The sequence below is a fragment of the Ceratotherium simum genome, chromosome 18, assembly GCF_057802395.1.
Source record: "Ceratotherium simum simum isolate JZ-2026a chromosome 18, ASM5780239v1, whole genome shotgun sequence".
NCBI classification, from domain to species: Eukaryota; Metazoa; Chordata; class Mammalia; order Perissodactyla; family Rhinocerotidae; genus Ceratotherium; species Ceratotherium simum.
Window position 1 is genome coordinate 40209337 of NC_141917.1, and position 21898 is coordinate 40231234.

General features: G+C 41.0%; 1 protein-coding gene across 2 annotated transcripts in view; it reads left to right on the forward strand.

The window, feature by feature from the left end:
• The first annotated feature begins 1334 nt into the window (after positions 1-1334).
• ITGA2 (integrin subunit alpha 2) overlaps positions 1335-21898 on the forward strand; it is an 88427-nt gene continuing 67863 nt past the window's right edge. For both annotated transcript variants that reach the window (XM_004422801.3, XM_087443266.1), the window contains exon 1: positions 1335-1477. In XM_004422801.3, coding sequence (XP_004422858.2) covers positions 1420-1477 — 58 coding nt within the window. In that variant the 5' untranslated portion in view covers positions 1335-1419. The remainder of the gene's footprint in view (positions 1478-21898) is intronic.

Sequence of the window (21898 nt, forward strand, 5' to 3'; positions counted from 1 at the left end):
AATTTATTAAAACACTTGGCTGTTTCACAAAAGTAGTCACTGGAAGAATTCTGGTTTCAGCAATGTGTTGGGAATTTGTGGGTGAACTTTCGGAGGAAAAACCAAATTTAGAGAAAAGTGAATGTCCTGTTCCTAGGTAGGTAAGTAAAAATCTCAGATATGGTTATAGACTGTTCTCTTTCCAGATTTGAGACTGAAATAATGGAAGAAAATGGTCACGGTGTACTACAGACAGAGGAAGAGTCACGAATTCATGTATGGGCTCTCACTCGTCTCTCTCTGTGTCTTGAAGTAAATCGCTTAAATTTAGTAATCAAATCAGCTCCTTGGGCCTGCCCGGTGGCTTAGCGGTGCACGCGCTGCGCTACTGGCGGCCTGGGTTCAGATCCCAGGCGCACACCGCCCCCGCCCCCCGCTTCTCCGGCCATGCTGAGGCCGCGTCCCACATACAGCAACTAGAAGGATGTGCAACTACGACATACAACTATCTACTGGGGCTTTGGGGAAATAAAGGAGGAGGATTGGCCGTAGATGTTAGCTCAGAGCCGGTCTTCCTCAGCAAAAAGAGGAGGATTAGCACCGATGTTAGCTTAGGGCTGATCTTCCTCACACACACAAAAAAATCAGCTCCTTATCTTGGAGGAGAGGAATGAAAGAAGATTTATACCACACACACACACACACACACACACACACACACAAACACACACGATGCTCTGGCAGCAGGTCTTGCTTAAACATCACCTCGGATAATCATCACTTGTGAGCAGATCTTCTTTCCTGTCCAGTTAGTTTCTAACCTGGTCATTCTGTGCTTATTTTTGTCCGTTTCTCCACCCACCTGGGAAAGGCAGAGAAAGCCACGCACCGCGCAGCCCCTAAGAACTGGGGCTTAGGGCTCGCGGCTCCCCCTGGCCCTCCCACCCCTCCCAGGATCCCGGAGCGGCGAATGGCTGCAGAAGTGCCAGGGTTCTCTTGGGGACCCCGGGGTCTCCTGCGGAGGGGCGTCAGGCTGTCGGGGGGCGAGGTAGTGACAGGCGGGCTCTTGCCCGTCGGATGTGCCCGGCCAGTCCGGTCCAGGGCAGGAAAGGCCCGTCCCCATCCGCAAGGCTTCGGGGATCCCGGGGCTGGGACCGTGCAGGGGAGTTAAGGTGTGGTTTCCGGGGGTGTGGAGGAGCCAGGTGCAGCCCGGGGCGGAGGGCCGGGGCTCGGCGGGGCGGGGCCAGGGCAGATCCGGTGTTTGCCGAGGCAGAGGGGCGGGCCGGGGCGGGCCTTGGCGCCCCAGAAGCTGCCGGGCAACTTTTCCCGGCTCTCACCCGGGAGGAGGAGAGAAGCTCTGGAGACTGCTTTGGAGAGTGTCTGGATTCTTGGATCTCTCTGCAAACCCAGAGCAGCTACAGTCCCCAGGGCAGGCTCAGGATGCGGCCAGGACGGACAGGGGCCGCGCCGCTGCGGCTGGTGTTAGTGCTCAGTCAAGGTAAGCGAGGAGTTTGCTCCGCATCGGCTGCAGGAGGGACCTGCGCGGGTCCCGGGGGCGGGCGGGAGGGGTTATGTGGAATGAGGGCGCAGGCAGCGCGCGTCTCCCCTTGGATTTCACGTGGACCAGGCTCCCTGCCATCCGGAGCCGGATGGAGAGACTCCCCATTCCCGCTCTCCCCTGCCTGGTGTCCCCATAAGGCGTGTCTCACCCTGTCTGTTAAACACCCTCCAAAGTCATCTCAGTGCGCGCTTTGGTTTTAGACACACGCACGCGCACACATGCATAGAGGGAGTGGAGATTAACGGGTGTCCTGGAGATGGAGAGTCCTGCAGCCTGGCTCAGACAGGTGCCGTGCCACATTGGGACCAGTGGGTTTTGTGGGTCCCCGGAATCCGGTCTTGGGCAGCAGCCTGCACCTCCTCAGCGCCGTGCCTGATGACTTTGCAGGAGCCTGGGAGCCCAAAGTGCTTATTTTTCAGCCCAAGGGTATGAATAATGCCTGTATTTCTTCAGGACGCAGCACTGACGTTTCCTCCCATAGGGTACATAGAAAAACCAAGTGCCTCTTAAATACTTGGCAGAGGGGAATTCTTCCTTCCTTCTGCCTTCCTCTTGTTGTAACGTCGTCTGCTCAACGAAAGTAAACTTAGGCCAGGAAAAGTTCTTTCCACTTGCTTGATCTTAGCCGCCAGAATTCACCGGAGCAGCAGCTGCAGCTGCAGGGCGGTGAGAGTGCGGCCCACCCATCGCCCGACTCCTTTTGCACTGAGAGGGGAAGTGAGGCTGGGGTGCCGAGCTGCTGTGCGACCATCGTCCACCAAGAGAACTGTCCCCAGACCTTATCCAGAGCCTAGTATGTGCTTACTTGAAGAACTTCAGTTTACTTGGTGGGAAAGAAGCCACATTTGTATTTTGTAGTTTGAACAGCTATCAAAACAAAAAAAATGGTCTCTGATTTTCAAGTGTTTTCACAAAGAAGATAAATATTTCCTAAACTGTCCTCCTTTCGAGGCATTTAGCCAGTCGCTATTTTTTATTATGGAAGAAACCTAGTCCAGATGGACCCTGTAGCATTTTCTCCAGGTCAGAGATAACAGAGAAATAGCACCACCATCCCCACGCCCAGCAGAGAATAGGCATCAACAGGTTTTCTCTCTAACCCTGTGTCTGGTGCTTCACAGATATTCTTTCTGGGGACTCCAAGAGTGTTTTGAGAGGCCATCAACCCTAATTTAGGGGTTTCAGATAAAGTTGGATTCACATTGAAAATTAGTCCCTGGAACATGGCAACCTTCCCAAGAGCTAATAGACATTTAATTCCAAGCTTTGCATTTCTCTTTAATTACCCATTAACAGAAGCTATGGAAACATAACATCATTTTCTTATCTTTGAGCTGTTGAGGCTTGTTTTTTAAAGGGGAATGAGAAATACTTTGATGGAATGTGTTGCTGCAAGGCATGAGGTCAGGTACAGAGATTTTCACCTGGAGTTATTTGCTAAGGACAACTCAATGCAAGCAAGCAGAGGTGATCTGAAATGACATCTGTGAAAATATTTTGCATGTTTATTCCTTCCTTCTGCTCCAGTTGTTTGCATATTCAAGGAACAGGTTTTCTTTTAATTCAGGATGATCATAATAAAGCTTTGTCATCTGTGATATCAGTCGAGGTTCCTATGGAAGCAGCATCATTTTTTTGAACCATGAATATCCAAAATTAACATGAACAAATGAAATCTCTAGGTCCGTGATAGCTGAAATTTTTTATGGCATTACCCTATCTGTATAAAATTTTGGAGTATTTGTCATTACTATACACACACAGATATAGTTGTTTACAAATTATATACATGTACAATTGTTTTATATAAATACATACCAAAAATTAAAATGTAAAAGGCATATATGTGTGTGTCTTTATATATCTTCATCCTCTCCAGCATACACACCAACCACTGTGGAAACTTAAAACCCTCAAATCTCATTTAACACTTAGATTCACATTCGCTTTTCATAAACCTTCTCACGGGTATTTAAGAAACAGCGATATTCATAGTTTGGTTCCATATTATCACCTTTCATTGGTCATTCCTGGGTTTAAGTGCTTGCAGTCATGAGACCTAGATAATCCCTAAACTAAATAATAGGTCCGTGGAGAAAAGTGAAATGTAATTTTAAAATGATGATGTCACACATTCTCAGGTGTGTTGCCAGGCCAAGGACAATCCTCCCCCTGGGTTCTAGGCCTCATCTTCTCTCACTGCCTCTGGTACCCTGCACCAGTCATCCCCTCTTTAAGGAATATCTTCACATCCTCTCTCTAATTTTCCCTCAGGCTGTAAATAATTCTAGTTTCTCTCATAGTAAGCAACTCCTCCTTTTAATATGTAATTTGGCAGCTCTTTCCTCCTGAAACACTCTCCACCTCTGGCTTCTGCTCTTTTCTCCTATTTTCCCGGCTGTTCTTTCTTAGTCTCCTTCACAGGCTCATCTGTTTGGCCCAGTCCTTGGTGTTCACAGAGTTCCATCCTGGATCCTCCTCTTCATTCTACCAATTCTCTCTGGGCCAGTTCCCTGCTCAAGTCATTATCTCCAGCCAGACTCCCCTCCTGAGTTCCAGATTACTATTTCCATCTGCTACCAAGTATCTCCACCTAGATGTCATAAAAGCACGTCAAACTCCACATGTCCTCAACTGAGGTCAACACCTGTCCTCTGAAATTTTCTCTTATATCTTCTACTATTGTTTAATGGCAGCAATATCGTGTATTCCTAAAACTAGGAATCCTTTCCCTTGTTTTCACCCTCACGGCCAATCTCTCAGGTTCTGTTCTCTCTCCTCTCCAACTCATGCAACTTCTGCAACCACCCCGTTCAGGCCCTTGCTTTTTTTGTGTCTGGACAACTACAGTTTTAAAATTGGTTGTCCTGTTTTTGTCTCTTATCCCTCCAGTCCATTCTCCTCATTGTCACCAATGTTACTTTCTGAATGCTTACCTGTATTCAATCACTGCCTTGATTAAACGTTTGGTGGCTCCGCATCTTACATAAGATAAAGTCCAAATTTATTGGCCTGTCATAGAAAGTCCTTCGCCATCTGGCCGCAGCCTGCCTATTCAGTCTTTCCTCTACCACATCCACTCCTGCACACACTTAATGCACAAGCTCACACACTACACATATGCACACACAATACACACACCCCAAAGCCATGTATATCCACCCTTCTGTGTTCTGACTGCACCTGATTATCTTATATTTAGTGTTATAATATTTTCCAGACTATTCTCTTTGCTTTCACTGCCTTGATGCTTTTTATCTTTCTCTCTCATCCCTTTGCAAACGACCGTTGTCCAATGTTAGAAGAGACAATCTCAAGCAGAATTATAAAGTAGGGAAGTTTTTCTTTTGTAACAAAAAAAGGAAGCTTGAGATAATCTCTCATTTCTGGGACTAACTCTAAACTACCTCTCTCCTCTCATCCTCAGCCCCTCAACAGACTTAGGCCCCCCTCTGAGAACGTAACTCCTCCCACCCCGTGGCTCTCCAGCTGTACCTGCTATACCTGCCCAACCTCCGCTGAGCTTTGCTCTCTTAAATACTGGCTTATGAGCCACTGTTTGATTTAAAGTCATGGATTGGGGCTCAGGATTCAGTATTTAAAAACAATTACTCATATGTTTCTGATGTACAGCCAAGTTTAGAAGTAATTGCTTAAATATTAGCACTGCACCTCCTCTTTCCTAACGAATTAAATTTCCAGTGTTGCCTGTACTACCTGGTTGTGAGATGACCACCAAGACAGGTAGATTTCAACACAGGAGTCAGTGAATGCCTCAGTTTGAGTGAATTCCCTCTAAAGTGGGTGCTGACTGCTCCTGTCTCAACGTGCTAACAGCCTTGGGCATATTAAAAGGGAGAAGCCTATTAATGTAAAAAGATGAGCTTGTAATGATGGAATGTTAGACATTCAGCAAAATAAAGACACATTTAGTTAGTGTGTCAAAAATAAAGAATTTCAGGGAAAATATTTGGGACCAAAAGTATCATCCTGACATCATGTAAATATTACTGTTAAAGTCACAAGCTTTAGTCTGGACTATCAGCCCTGCTTAGCTTGGGATATTGCTGAAAGATTCAGCACAGCATAAAAGAGAAAAAACCATGGAAGGCTGTCACTCTCATTAGCAAGTCAAAGATGTGAAGGGTTTTGTGTTTTTTTTTTTTCATTTGTTATAGTGACAAATGATTTACTCGGATGAACACAATAGAAGAATACTCTCTAAAGAGAAGAATCTTGATATCACAAATCCTGAAACAACAATAGCTTCTGGATATGAAAGTGATTCCTATGATGCCCCTTCACGTGATCCACAGGTGCTTTGTTGATCTGGCTGCAGTGAATTCCATAAAACTAGTATTTGATCATATTTTTACGCAGTAGTTGCTATATGTAAGGCAACGTGCTAGGCCCAATGTGGAACCATAGGAAACTTGAAACATGGTCCAGAGAGGTTGTAGTCTATTCAGAAACAAGTTCAGACATGAGGGAAGGACTTCGTCTCAGCCCCTGGAGGGTGCCTACCCAATTTCAGACCCCGCCATCCTCCTTTCTCACAGAAGTCCAGTTATTGGGTTTCCCTCCTCCTCTGCACACCTAGGCGATCCAGGGGATGTTGAGGGGTGATTGGACTGAGCCAATCATGATGGTCCCATACCTCTCGCCGGTGTCTGATTTATACATGGGCATGTAAAGCACTTTTGGCCAATGAGATGTGGAGGGAGATCTGCTCCAGGACTTTTGGGAAAGAATTTTTCATTCCTCGGAGAGATGCTGGTTAAGAAACGTATTCTCAGATCTAGATAATGAAACTTGGAACAGCTATAGCCATCTTGCAACCATTATGTCAGGTAGCTTGAGGATAAAGCCAATATACTGGCCTAGTGGAAAGATAGAAAGAAAGCAGGTCCTTGATGTTGTCTTTGAGTTTCTGAATTATTGAAATTTAGAGCCATCATACCTCTTGGTGTCCTAAAAAATTTCCATGTAATTTAAAACTTAGGTATGTGTTTTTGTTATGTCATTGTGTTGTCAATGCTTATGACATAGAGATGTAACATAAGTTTCTATAACATGAGATGTCATATGATCGTATATAATTAATGGCTAAATGAGTGATACAGAACTAAATGTTGAGTTCAGAGGATGGAGAAATATCACTGTGACACATTTAAGTATCAAGTCCCCAGAGAAGTCTTCATGGGGACAGGAAAGAATCATTAGAGTTCAGACCTACTGTGAAGGACCTCAGAGATCACAGAGTCAGTTCTCCCCTTTTAACACGGCTGTAAGTGATAATATGGTAATATAAGATAGAGAGTAACATACCCAGGAATAGGACCCAAGTCTCCTAGTTCCTGGGTCAGATGTTTTAGATACTTGAATAGGAAAGGGGGAGGTCATTGTGCCCAGAACACATTGCTCACGGTATTCACAGAGAATGAGAGCTAAGAAGTTGGCAGGCCCCTGCCATGAAGGGCCTTGTAAACCATGGTAAGGAGCATGAATTTTATCCTGAGGACCATGGAAAGTTTTGAAGGGCCTTAAGCAGGGGAGTGACATGTGCAGATTGGCTCCTGAGGTAGATCCGCCGGGCAGCAGGGAGGATGGTGGATTGAATGGAAGCCAGACTGAAGGCACCAAGACCACTTAGGAAAGAACTGGTTCTAGTTCTAGTTTAGTTTAGTTTAGTATGCCAATTGAGAGATGATGGGGTTAAAAACTCAGATAGTGGCAATAGGGAAAGATAGCAGGGGACAGATTTGAAAGATGTTAAGGAAGAATGGGTAGGATTTGGTGATTGATTTACTACGGTGGCAGCGAGAGAGGGAGAAGATAAGACGGAGGCCTAGGTTTCTGATGTGGACAATTCAATGGGGTGCCGTTTACTGAGATGGGGAGTGCTGAAGGAAGGCAAATTAGAAGAAAAAGATGATCAGTTCAGCTTGACAGGTTGCGTTTGAGACATCCAGGTGTACAGGTCTAGTTAGTAGATGGTTATATATAGCGGCGTTAGGAACAGGAGAGCGCAGGATGAGGATGGAGACTCAGGAGTCATACGCATCTAGAGAGTATTCAAAGACATGGTGTTGATGAGTCACGCAAAAAGAGACTAGGAGATGACTTTGGCCACAACCCAAGGAACTACCTTAGAGTCAAGTGAGGAAGTGGAGACACCAAGGGAGAGAGAAGGAGAAGCTGGAGTAGCAGAAATAAGGCTGTGGGAGTGGGATGCCACAGAAATATTTTGAGGAGGAAGAGATTGTCATAGGATCTACTCCTTCACGAAGTCAAGCAAGTTTGACAGCTTGGCAAGGGCAGTCTCTATGGAGTGAAAAACATGGAAACCAGAGAGGAGTGGGCTGAGGAGTAAGTGGAAGATGAGGAAATGTAGACAATGTCGGGGAGTTTGGCAGTAAAAGAGAGGAGAGAGTGGCTAGAGGGGCGAGATGGGAGTAACTGCCTCAAAACAATCAAGCAAACAAACGTGGGAAAGACTTGCATAAAAATTACTATAATGAGTTTTTTTTTACTTCTATTACTCATGGTACTGCATAATACACTTGTAATTTTTGAAAATTGCATTTTGGCATCTGTATGTGGCAGAGTCTATAACACAAGAGGGGAGAGGAGGGGGATTGATGTCTATGGAAAGGGTGTTATCAGGGTCTATGGAGAGGGAGAAAATTGGATGACCCACAACAACAACAGCTCTGGCAACAGGTTAGAAGTCACAGTTGATCATGTGAAGGAATGCAAAGTAGGTTCTGGGGTGTCAAATGGAGAGGATATCAATTGATGGGAGAAAGGTGAAGTTGAGCAAGGATGCCAAGAGGGAAAGTGAGCAGAGCTTTGCGGGACACAGAGGAGGAGATAGCAGAGCTACGGGAATAGGCACCTCTCCCCCTCCCAGGTGGCTGCTTGGATTGATGAAAGCCATTGGATACATGTTTGTTTCGGAACATACTCACTACACTAAAGTAGTTTTAATTAATAAGCGTGATGCAGTTTTTAGGATGTGTAATATATAACAATATTCCAATTCTGGTAGTAGAATTAATATCAGTGCTTTAGTCTGATTTTCTAAAAGAAGTTCTTTTAGAGCTATAGATTTATGTTTCTCCAATTAAGCTTTTAATTCTTTATTTCTATCCAGTATAATAAAGATCCTCAAAGTAATCTTTTCGGAAATCATAGTCCCATCTAGCACAGAGAATTAGTGTTGCCTTTGAAAGGTTCTGTTAGTAAAATATTAAAGCCTTTTATTCTGTGTAACTCAGGGGTGTTTTCAAGGCATTTAAAACATTTTCATTTAATCATATAAATTAGAAAAGAAATTACTATCTATTCTTAATTTTGTTAAAGTCATAATTAGTTCAAAGTACTTATCTTCAAGCACTTTATCCAGTCTATGCCTGCTGAACCTTGTGCGTGTAAATTACATTTACTAACCGGTATAAACTTGCACTGCATATTTTGCTAATATTTTCAGGTCCATAGAATATTAGGACTGTAAATAATTTTCAAATATATTTTTCTTCCTTTGAGAGAGTTGTCTGTTCAGCTGCCCAAACAGTTCATAGAAACTGTGCAGTTTTGTCAGTGATGATTCTTGCATTATTATGCTATGTTCAGAAAGGGTAACCACAATTCTTTTATTAGTTTAAAGTGTCTAGAGATAGTTTTTACTGCAGAAGCCGTACATAACTCTTGATCATTGAAAGGCTTTCTGTATAAAAATGTGGTTAATGTTTAAACAGAGCAGTGGAAATAAAAGCGTGGTGGACGGTGTATTGGTCAGCGTGAGAGATTATTTCATTGCGTTTTGAAAAGCATGAACAAAGCGATTGCACCCATGGATGGCTGGAACATTGGCAGTTGTCATTCTCCCCAATTCATTTGAGGGTGGCCTTTGTCTTTGTGCAGCCTGATCTCATTTCCATGGAGACCGTGTAGAAATGCAGACTGAATACAAGCTGGTTTCTGGTCAGTTCAGTCAGATAACTCTGTTCCAAATTATTTACCAGTTACCTTCAGGTCCTTTAACCAAATAGCTTTTGGATCCTTGTTAGAATATGAACACGGAACCTTCTGGATTTTATAACCTTTCCTAAACCATGTTCTGAATGCTAGTGCATAAAATAGATATTTCAGAATAATTGACATAGCTTTCTATTACTTATTAACATTGTTCCCTGGAAAAAAAAAAAAAAAAGAAAAACTTAGCCTTGGAGATCGGAATACTTTTATGTGATTTTTGTTTTCCTTTTAGTACAAAAATGTAATAAATAGCCCAAATAAAAAAGTCTTAATGCAAAATCAAAAGATGATTAAATAAATAATTTATGTAAATGTCACAGTGTCTTAGTCCATTCAGGCTGCTGTAACAAAATACCACAGACTAGGTGGCTTATAAACAACAGAAATTTATTTCTCACATTTCTGGAGGCTGGGAAGTCCAAGACCAAGGCGCCAGCATAGTAGAGTTCTGGTGAGGGCCCTCTTCCTGGTTCATAGCCGGCACCTTCTCGCTGTGTCCGTACGCGGTGGAAGGGTCTCTGGAGCCTCTTTTATAAGAGCACTAATCCCATTCATGAGGGTGAAGCCTAAACCCCTCCCAAAGGCCCACTTCCTAATACCATTGTCTTTGGGGGTTAGGATTTCAACATAGGAAGTTTGAGGGGACACAAACATTCAGACCCCAGCACATAGTAAGTAAGAAATCCCTTTATTATTACAGTATTTAATTTTTGCCCTCAAATTATCAGACTTTAATATATATGTCTTTTTGTTATTTTCATTGTTGTTGTTATGGTTCAAGTGAGATAGGACCTTAGCCCTTTTTAAGAGTACAGTTCCATGGTCTCTTACCTTGGTCTGTGTTCTTTCTTTCTGAAATACTCTTCAGCCGCCAACACCTATTCTGTATATCATTTAAGTCTCAATTTCCTTGAGGCTCGTGTACCCTAGGAAGCCGTCAAAACCCCTAATCCAATTTAGGTGTCTTCTCACATGGACCCATTCATAGCAGTTGTCACATTCTATTTCAATAATCTGTTGACTTAGCTCTAATTCCTATAGGTCGCAAGCTCTGAGAAGACACGGCCCATGGTTCTTCGCTTGTGCCAAGTTGAATTTTGTTGAGTGAATAATGAATGCATGAGACATGTATGGCAGCTACTGTAACATGATTAAAGGCACACTTTCAGAATGAATGCCAAGCTGAAAACTTCGTATTTTTTCCAATTAGAATATGCAAAAAAGCCTCTATTTGCAAGTTTATCTGAATTTGCTAAAATACTTCTGTAGGTGATAAGTTTTTTTTCACTTTTTTGACGGAGTTTGTTTGCTTTTGAAACATTTCTCCTTTGTCTTGAAATATCTAACTAGGATAGCTCTATTGACAAGAAACAAGATGAATAAAAGTATATGACAGGGCTGACATCTTTTTTTGCCCCAAAAAATTCTTTCCTGTTACCCTTTTCTATTCTCATAAAGTGGCACCATAATTTATCTTCAGCTTGACTCTCTCTCCCACTGAATACATTCTTTAAGATCACCTTCCGTTCTATTTATCAGTGTATTTCCAGGACCTAACACATAGGAAGCGCCCGGAAAATGATTGGTAAAAAAATTAAAATAAAACTAGAATTCAGATAACTGTGAGGTAAATATGTCCATTGAAATACTAAACTTGATTAATAATTTCAGCTTATAGAAGCTTTTCTTTATAAAGAAGAATATTTTAATATCCTTATAGAAAAATGACAAATACTAGAATAGTCATCTTAACAGAAAACATATTTGTATTTCTTTCTTTTCATATTTATGTGTGAAAATGTTTTTTTCATAGATATACTCTATGAAAGGAGTATAGATACAAGCATACTTTCATATACTGTTTATACGAAAATGAATAGTTTATTTTTTTCACTTGATATCTTTTGTGTATACTTTTCCATATGGACTTCATATTTTTAAGTTTACATTACTGTATCCTGCCATGTTATGGTTAACTATTGTCCCATTGTTGCATATTTAGGTTGTTTCCTGTGGGATTTTTGCCCCTGCTGTAAATAATGTAGCTATAAATATCATTGTACAAGAAGCTTTTTCTTTTCTTTTTCCTTTTGGATGGTTTCCAGAAGAGGCATTACTGGGTCAGAAATTATATGTATTTTTTAGTTCTTGTTGCATATTGAACGCTGTAGTCATCAGTAAGGTGTGAATTTACCAATTTCACCAACATTAGATTTTAATTTACTTTTTGTAGTTTTTTAAAATTTTTTTGTAGTTTGATGGATATAAAGTGATGCTTCGTATTTATTTTAATTTGCATTCTTTATATTCATCAGAACACATTTTTTAAGTTACAATTTAAAAATGCCAATCTTTTGAAAAATATATATAAATTAGGATATTCTAGAATTTAGGCTAGAAGAAACCTCAAGAGATCATCTCGTAAATGCCTCATTTTTATAACAACCAGCCTATAAAATGACTAATGCCCAGGACTCCAGCCTGCAGTGTGCTGTCCATTGTTTAAGGATGCCCTTCAGAATTTCTTTTGAAAATCTGACAAACTTCCCTTTGTCACCTGTTTCCCACAGGCTGATTATAATCCATTTTCACTTGAGGAGTGGCGTTCTAGTTAAAATTTCCATACTTCCATGGATCAGAACTCTTTAGGGAGAAAAAGAAGACATTCTATTGACTGCGAGTAACTGAATCTGGAGATTGTTCTGGTTAGCTATTGCCATGTAACCAATCATCCCCAAACTTAGTGGCTTAAAATGACCGTAATTTGTTATCTCTCATGGCTTCTTCGGTAGGACTTTGAGAATGCCTTGGGTGGGCAGTTCTGGCTCAAGGTCTCTCATGTGGTTACCATTAGAGGTTAGGCAGCTCTCTCTCTTCATGTGGTCCCGTCAAGTGGTGTCTCCAACATGACTTCCTCTGGGAAGTCTGACTTCTTCAGGGCAACTCAGGGATCCACAGGCAAGTGTCCCAAAAGAAACTGCATTGCCTTTTCTAGCCTAGACTCAGAAATCATGCAACTGCCTCTGTTCATCAAACCAATCACACAGTCCCACCTAGATTCTGGGGGAGGAGACTTACTCTGTCTCTTGATGGGAAGAGTGTCAAATAAATCCCAGATGTGTTTTAAAACCACAACAGGAACTTAATCAACTCAATGGTGTTTGCAAGACTGTTCATTATTTAGCCCAGAGTTGCTCAACATTGGCATTATTGACATTTGGGGCCAGATAATTCTTTCTGGGGGGAGGGGAGGAGCTGTCTTGTGCATTGCAGGATGTTGAGTGGCATCCCTGGCCTCCACTCACTAGATGCCAGTAGCCAGCCTCCCCAGCCCAGTGTGACAACCAAAGAGGGCATTTTACCAAATGCCCTCTAAGGGACGAAATTATTCCAGGGTTGGGAACCACTACACTAAACAAGCATTTATTAAGCACATTTAATATTCATGGCATCATGGAAAGATCTCCAGCTCTGAAGAGTAAGTTCAATGCCATTTTTCTGGGTGACTTTGGATAAGTCACAGGCAAACTACTCCTTACCTTGCTGGGTCGTTGGGAGGATCAAATGGGATTATGAATGGAAAAGTATTTTGCAGACTGTAAAAGCATATGTAATTTTATTTTTTTTAAAATCCATATACTTGATATTCCTCCATTTTTATCATTATTCATTTATTTAAGGGACCTTTATGGGGTGCCTATCATATGGCAGTGGAGGGTCAGACACTAGGGGAATTGGAGGGTTCAAGGCAGCCCCTCTGGAGCTCTGCTTTCTCTTTCTAACATTATCTGTGGAGGAGAATGGTAGCACCCAGATCCTTATTGAATGTAAAATTTAACATTCAAAACAGAGACTTTGAAAGAAAAATCACATTTTTTTTTTCTTAATGAAAGCAGGAGATTGTTACACCACTATATTCCAAAAGCAGTTGTAAGCGTCATTTTGGTCTTTTGGTTTTGCACTAACTTTTTTTTTTTAAGCACCATAGCTATAAGCCAGACATGATAGAGCTTAAATCTGTATACAATGTGTGGTCATTTCCAAATGGCCTATAATATCTGTTTCGTTTCTTTGTTTTTTTGAGGGGAGGGGGAGGGCTTTCTCTATTATTTTTGCTTTATTGTCCTTTCAGCATGAGGACAATGCTATTGAAAATGATTTCCTGAGGTTAGGTGTGTGTTCTAACGATCTAATGTGACCTATGACTATTTTCCGTTGTCATACATATTCTAAGTAATGATTAGCTACACTTTAGAGTTTGAAGTTTATTTTCTTAGTTTCAGAGTCAGGGTCTGAGTAACCACACTTCCTGCTTGTGTGGCTTCCTGGAGAGTCCATGGACTGATAATGTTTTCTTGGCTTTCCTGGTGTGCTTTGAGTATGTCTCAGCAAAATGCAGCAGTATGTCATCCTCCTACCCATTATACAGCAGTTCTCAGAGACTCAAAGGGAAGTTTATTCAGGATATGTTTTTCATGTTAGAGCTGAAAGTGGGATCACAAACTGGTAGGCCTTTTTCAAGTTCTCAAAAAGTATGCTAGCCTCAGTAATGTATAATGATATTCATAGTAAAAACAAAACGAAAACAAGCTATCTTTACTAAGTGCTCATTTGCTAGGCACTGGATTGAGAATTTTATATGCATTGTCTGATCACAACGAGGTAGGCTCACGTTTTATCTATTTCACAGGTGAAAAGGCGGTGGGCTTATATTGGATGAGGAACTTGCCCAAGGTCACAGAGCTATTCATACCTCAGAGGCCAAGCTCTCAGGCACTATGTGACACTGTTGGTCTTGCCCAGTATATGGATTTTTCAGTTAAAAAAAAAAGTCCTTGTACTTCTAGCACTGGTATACTTCTGCCACCCCATCACCCCAAAATACAGTCCTTCTTCTCTTTAGGGTTCCCTATATCTAGATAGAAAGCAAAGTTAAATGTTCTCTAAAATTCTAAATAGAAAATAAAATGTGTGTGTATATTTGTATATATATAATATGCATGTACATCTATGTATACATATTTATTAATCTATCTTTTAATCCATCTACCTATGTATCTTCTCAGTAGCCTGCATTCAAGCGTCTTCCTTTGAACCAGTCCAGAACTCATGTTTATTAACTAAACTGGTCTTTATTGATCTCCCGTTATATGCATAACTTATTGTTAGGTGGAAAGGTGAAGCCATCAGTAGTCTATCTGTTAATTCAATTAATTATTATTGGTCCACAGTCCTGTGCTGGGCACCATTCTGAGTACTGGGGGATATAGCAGTAGACAAAATAGACAAAGTCCCTACTCTTAGGGACGAAGGCAGATTTACCATAAAACAAGTGAATCTTAAGCTTCAGGGACCCTCACTGTGCAGGCCCCTTCCCATGTGTTCAAATGGCCTGATATTCTTAGTAAATATGCAAAAGCTAAGATCACTGTCTCTTTTGTACCCTAACATAACACGTTTCAACAAAGACATCAACCCCCGACTGATTAATAAATGTCATCAATTCAAAGAGTTTCTGGATTAATCCCTATAAAAGAAAACTTGAAATGCCTTGAAATATTATAGCTCCTGGACGATACTGGAAAACAGTCCTAAACATTTACATGACATTACAAATAAGGAGTTATGAAAATGCAAGGAATTTTTCTTAACTATAAATAATAATTTAAAAAATTCAGTTTACCATGACAGAAATGACAGAAGAAAAATTGAGTTCTTTTTAGAGAATATGATTTTACATGATTGTTGTCAAGTGAAGAGGTGATCAAAAGATGTAGAGCCAAAAACTGTAGGAAAAAGGTATTACCGAAGTGTATCCGGCAGTCAGTAAAATGTATGTTTTTTTTTTTTTTTTTTTCAGCTTTTAAAAACATGTGACTTGCTAGGATTGCTTTTTTCATTCTATAGAAATATTTAATTTTATACCCGAATTTTTTTTACAGTTTTGTAATTTTTTTCCTTAAAGAGCCACTCCCCCTGCCAAATTGTAGAAGCTTCAGTCCCTACAAAACTTAGAACTCCCCAAACGGACTTCAATGAGGGAGGCAGAGAAATATAAAAGATAAATATATAGTATATGAGGTAGCGATGCTCTATTGAGAAAAATACAGCAGAGTAAGGGTACAGAAAATGCCAGGCAGGGGGTGGGAAAGAGGAAGGTATTGTTTTACAAGAGGTTATGTGTTACTTGTCTACTGCTGTATAACAAAGTACCATAAATGAAGTGACTTAAAATAATATACATTTATTATCTTATAATCTCTGTGGGTCTGGAATTTAGGCATGGCTTCACTGGGATCAGTCAAGGTGTCAGCCAGGGCTGAGGTCTCATCTGAATGCTTCACTGAGGAAGGATCCACTTCTGCTCACTTCCATTCTTGGCAAAATTAATTTTCTCCAGGGTTCTTGGACTGAAGGCCTCAGCCCTAGCTGTCTCTCTGCTTTCAGTTCCTTGCCCATAGGGCCTCTTTGCTTCATCAAAGCCAACAAGAGAGAGCGTCTGCCAGCAAGATGGAAGTTACAATCTTATGTAATGTGATTGCGGAGGTGACATCCTATGACATTTGATTCTGTGTTTTGAATCTTCAATTCTAGTGATGTGAAGTCACAGGTCTTGCTCTCACTCTAGGGGAAAGGATCACACAAAGGCATGAATAACAGGAGATGGGGATCACTGGGAGCCACCTGACAACCCCAGGTAGTCAGGAAAGGCAGCTTTGATAGACTTAGGTTTGATGCAGAAACAAGAAGGCAGTGAGAGTGAACATGACACTCTCTGGAAAAAGAGTATTCCATGCGGAGGGAACACATGAGAGAGGCCTGAGGTCAGAGTGTGTTCAAGGAAGAGCCCAGAGTCCAGCTGAGTGATCTAAAAGGATAGGGTAGGAGGTGAGGTCAGACAGATGGGGGAGGGAATGATTATGCAGCTATCGAGGTGAAACTTACACATGAGAACAGTTGAGTAACATTTCGAGGTAGTACACCACAATAAGAGATGCAAATGGTGAGTATCGAGGGAGTTAGAAGGGTATGTGCAGGCTAGAATGGTAGGGGAAAACCCAAACCAAAAGTTTATGGAGAAGTGACCTGTGAACAGAGATATAAAGGAAGAAATACTACTTCGGTTATGCCTATTGTTTCCGTCTATTGGCTCAAGACATGCGAGGCATATCTTGTTACTGAGCAAGTTAGTCAACAGGCGCTGACTTGCTAACTGCACAAAAATGCTATTCTGAAAGAGAGAGAGAGGAGTTTCTCTTTTCACCCAGAAGGAATTGAGGAAGAAATTGTAGTGAATTGATGAGCTGATACTCCGTATTTCTCCCAGTCCTCTTGGCAATTGGGAGACAGTGAGTCTGCCAGATGGCAACTCCCCCTCCAGCATCCTTATGAAAAAAAGAGAATCTATTGAGTTGTTAGGAAGCACTAAGTCATAGTAAATGGACCTAAGAAGCAATTGCAGTAGACTTTTGAAGACATTCATTGCCTGCAAGATCAAAAAAGGTGAAAGGGCCTCAAAGTCACCTAAGTGCCACAGTATGACAAGACTTGATGCAGTTACTTTGTCACTTTGATTTTTTTCACACAAAACATTAATCTTTAATAATATAACTGAAATTAGTATATATCTCTCCCGTATTTATATATGTGCATCTATGCATTGACAAAATTATCTTTAAAACTCAGAATAGTAAATTGAAATTTTCTGGTATAATCTGATTTCCCCGTCTTAGTCTGCTGGGGCTGCCATCACAAAATGCCCCAGACCGGGTGGCTTTAACAACAGAAATTTATTTTCTCATAGTTCTGGGGACTGGTAGTCCAAGATCAAGCAGTCATCAAGGTTGGTCTCTGGTGAGACCTCTCTTCCTGGCTTCTAGACTGCTGCCTTCTTGCTGTGTCCTCACGTGGCCTTCCTCTGTGTGCACATGGGGAGATTTCTGCGCTACTATTCTTATTTTTATATAGACACCAGTCCTGTCAGATTAGGGTCTTATGATCTCTTATGATCTCTTGTAACTATTACCTCCTAAAAGGCCTTATCTTCAAATATAGTCGCATTAGGAGTTAGGGTTTCAACATAGGAATTGGGGGGGATGCAATTGATCCATAACACCCTCTTAAGCTTAACAATATATTAATGGATTTTTTTCTGGCCATGGAAGTGATGTACACGTTTCTTTGTTATGAACACAGAGTAATTGTCGAATAAATGGTACATACATATACTGTAGAAGAAAAAAGGTTGCCACAAATCATGAAGCAGGCAATTATCACCCAGGTGTCAGCTGGAGTCTCTCTGCTTCTTAAAATTGAGAGAAGATTCATTCAAATCCCTATTCCATTGCAGGAAGATACACTGCCCTCCCAAGATTTCTCTGAACTCCTGGGAGGTATCCATTTTCATTGTCGTTCAGCCCCAAAGTTCCTGACTGCAGAGTTTTTGTTCTCCACTCTGTCAGGTCTGGTATTTGATTTTACACTGTGTACAAGCTAATGCATTAGCCTGTTACTGTTTCATCGTTGCTGATAGATGATATGAGATTCCCGAGTCAGAGACAAAGGGCATTATTGCTCACAGCACAGCAAGCAGCACGAGCATGTTTACATCAGTTTCCCTTGTGCTTCCTCATGAAGTCTCCTGGGGGCTACATGAAGGAGTCCAAATGGAAGCCTGCAGGGGCAGCAGGGTGCATTACAAGAGAAGCACACTGAGCTTGGTGAACTTGCTGTTTTATAGCCAGAAATCAGCAAGCCTGCTCTTTGTCTTAGAAGGAGATATTACCTCATCCCCCAAGGTTGCTTGCTGCAAACACAATCCTGAGAAATGGCCCAGGTAAACAGCAGTCAGGATCTTACATTCTTGGCATACACATTGTATCGAGTTGAATGGTGGCCCCCCAAAAGATATTTCTATGTTCTAGTCTCCCAAATCTGTGAATATTACCTTATTTGGAGAGAGGGTCTTCAAAGATTGCCTTGCAGAGACTGTTGGTAGAAACGTGAATGTTGCAGCCATTTCTGATGAAGGCTCAGGAGGGAAATGAAGAACATCTTATTGGAAACTGGAGGAAAGGTGATCCTGGTTGTATATGGGCAGAAAATTTGGCCTAATTGTGTCCTTCAGTTGTGTGGAAAGAGGAACTTTCAAGCAGTGAACTTAGATATTTACCTGAGGAGATTTCCAAGCAAACTGTTGAAGGTGCAGCCTGCTGAATGTAGTAAAATGCATGAGGAAGGAACTGTTAAACAAAAAGAACAGTACTTAATGATTTTGGAAATTCTCAGCCAATGTAGATTACCAAAAGAAAAAGGTAGTATTAGGAGACTCATTGTTAGGAAAGTGCCCTCAGAAGAGAAGGCCAAGGGTGTGGTTGGAAAGTGTTTTGCTGAATGGATTAGGTGTGTGATTTATGGATCCTCTCAACAATCTCGGCAGAGGCCAGGAATAGAGATGGAGTTATCCAGGAAAGATCTATGCAGAGCTCTCTTGTCTAATGGCACGGACTCCCATGACATACACAGGAAAACTACAAGGTTTTTAGGAATGTTGTCTCAGCTGAAATGCTACCATCTTGGACTGAAGGGGGCAGAGAAGCAGAGGCCAATAGAGCTGCTACAGGCCCAGAGGACCTACTGTCCTAGCAGCTTTCAAATATACAACACAGTACTATTAACTATAGTCACCATGCTGTACATTACATCCACATGATTTATTTATTTTATGACTGGAGGACTTCTTATATTTTTGTTCACTATTTAACAGAGACATTTTCCCCCTAAAATGTCTCCATACATCTGCAGGAATGGGCCAAAGTGCACTCTGAGGATCCTGGTTAAAAACACCTGTCTTCCCAAGGCTACCTCTTGCTGTTAGCCTTGATTCTCTTCTCTTAACATGAATTTCTTCCCCTATGTCTCCCTAGACCTTTTCGCAAATGAACCCCTTCTGTGAAAATTCTGCCCCATCAGCCTTTCAACATATGTAGATATGCCTAAATTTTGCATTGGCCACACAAATGAGACTCTCCTGCCATCTTTTACTGCAAAATAAGGGTCATTAAGCTCTGACAATGATATCATGGAAGTCAATAAGCTTCCCCTGACAAATTTTTGTTGTTCAATATAGAATGACATATTTTGTTTTATGCATTTATTTTGCCTTGTTTTCAAAAGATTTTGTTCCTTTCTTTGCTTCACTACATTTTTGAGAACAAAACTGGGTTAACTGTATCTAATCCCCAAACATATATTTCTCTTTTGAATTATCCTACAACTTAAAATTGGGTTCCAGAGTAAAATGGGAGAATGAATTCTATATTTGCTGAAACTAATTCTTAAATTATTAAGGTTTCCAAAAAAATCTATTTCAGAGATAAGCAGGAACTCTCAGGGCAGGAGGTTCTATAAAATTTTTAAATGAGTGGGAAAAAAAGAAGTCTTCATTAATCAATGTGTTTAACTATCTGGTTTGTGTATGGATATTAATATGGCAACAAGCCAGGTTATAATCAAGGCTGAAACACTACCCCCTTTTATTGTGGAAATAGAGGAAATTAGTTAATGCTCTAGGACATACTACAATGCTTATATTTGCAGTAAGTTTTGGTGAGATTCGCTGGACTACTTTGGTTTGGTTGCTGTCAACAAATGCACAGCAAAGTCACCTTTGATAAATACTTTGAGTTTGCTGTGCTACTATTGCATTCACAGGCATTCACATGAGGACAAGGAGGGAAGATTACACTCTGGGTAAAAATATTGGTACTGGTGACCCCTTTGGGCAAAGCTCAAGTCACCTTGAGACTCACTGCATCTAATATAGGCCCGGACATGTATAACTTAATGAAACAATCTAGGACTTGCTGTGCCAAATTTTTCACTGTTTCCATAGTCTTCTCTTTCACACTTTTAAGCTGCTGAACAGGATGTTCCTTGTGCCTGGAATGACCTTTGCCTTCCTCTTTACATAGTGAATTCCAAGTTGTCCTCTAATGTCCAGATTGCTCCCTCTTCTGTGAAGACTTCAAATTGAGATTTACCTTCTTCTCAACTTTTGGCTCCAGCTTCTTTGTACCTCTCTGAAATTTAATATTTATTACATTATGATGTAATGATTTGTTTTTCAGTCAAATTACCAGAATGAAAGCTCAAAGACAGCAGAGATATGGTTCATCTTGTTCATTGCTATATCCTCAGGACCTAGAAAAATGCCTAGCACAAAAGAACTGGATGAATTTATTATTATTTTTTTTGGTGAGCAAGATTGGCCCTGAGCTAACATCTATTGCCAACCCTCCTCTTTTTGCTTGAGGAAGATTGTCTCTGAGCTAACATCTGTGCCAGTATCCCTCTATTTTGTATGTGGGATGCTGCCACAGCATGGCTTGATGAGTGGTGTAGGTCCACACCTGGGATCCAAACCCGAGAATCAAGGCCACTGAAGCAGAGCATGCCGAACTTAACCACTACACCACTGGGCCGGCCCCCAGGGTAAATATTTTTTGAATGATCCATTTATTAGTGTGTATAGACAGGTGGGCACAGTTGGAGGGAAGGAAACAAGATGAATCAAATGTGGTTGTTATTTTCCATCTGATCCAGTTAAGTTATGAGGACAAACATAGGAACATATTACTTTAAGCATTAGTATTGCAAGGAAGAAATAGACATTGAATTAGATAGAATACTTACATAAATTTATATTTGCTAATTAGCTTTCATAGGCTAAGTGTGAAACGGTGACATAGACAGTGAACTATAAGTATATATTTGAGAAGAAATAAGTATAGTGAACTGAGATTATCCAGATTTATCAAAAGAGGCAAGGTCTTGAGAAGGATTTAAGAAGCAGAAAAGAAAAGATTTAGGGAAAATGGAATGAAGGAATAGTGATGGAGAAAGACATATTTTGTGAAGAAAACGAGCAGACCCTTTATGAATGGAAATTCTGGACAATAAGGTTGAGAAGATGAGCCAGACCAAGACTCAGAGCTCAGCCACCAGTTGTGTGACATTGAGAAAAAAAACATTTAACCTCCAGGAGTTCTAGTTTCCTTATTCGCACATTGGTAAAAATACCCAGGTTTTCTGTTTTACAATGTTGTGGGGATCAAATGAGTTAAGATGATTCTGAAATAAGCAGGGAGACATAAGCATCAAGAAATAGTAGGACACAAATTGGGATATACATTATGGTTTAAATAATACACGAAAAAATGCTGGAGGGAAATAACATTCAAATTAACTGCACTTGCATCAGAATGCTATGATTATGAGTGATCTTTTTCCCCCTAATTTTCTGTATGTACCAAATCA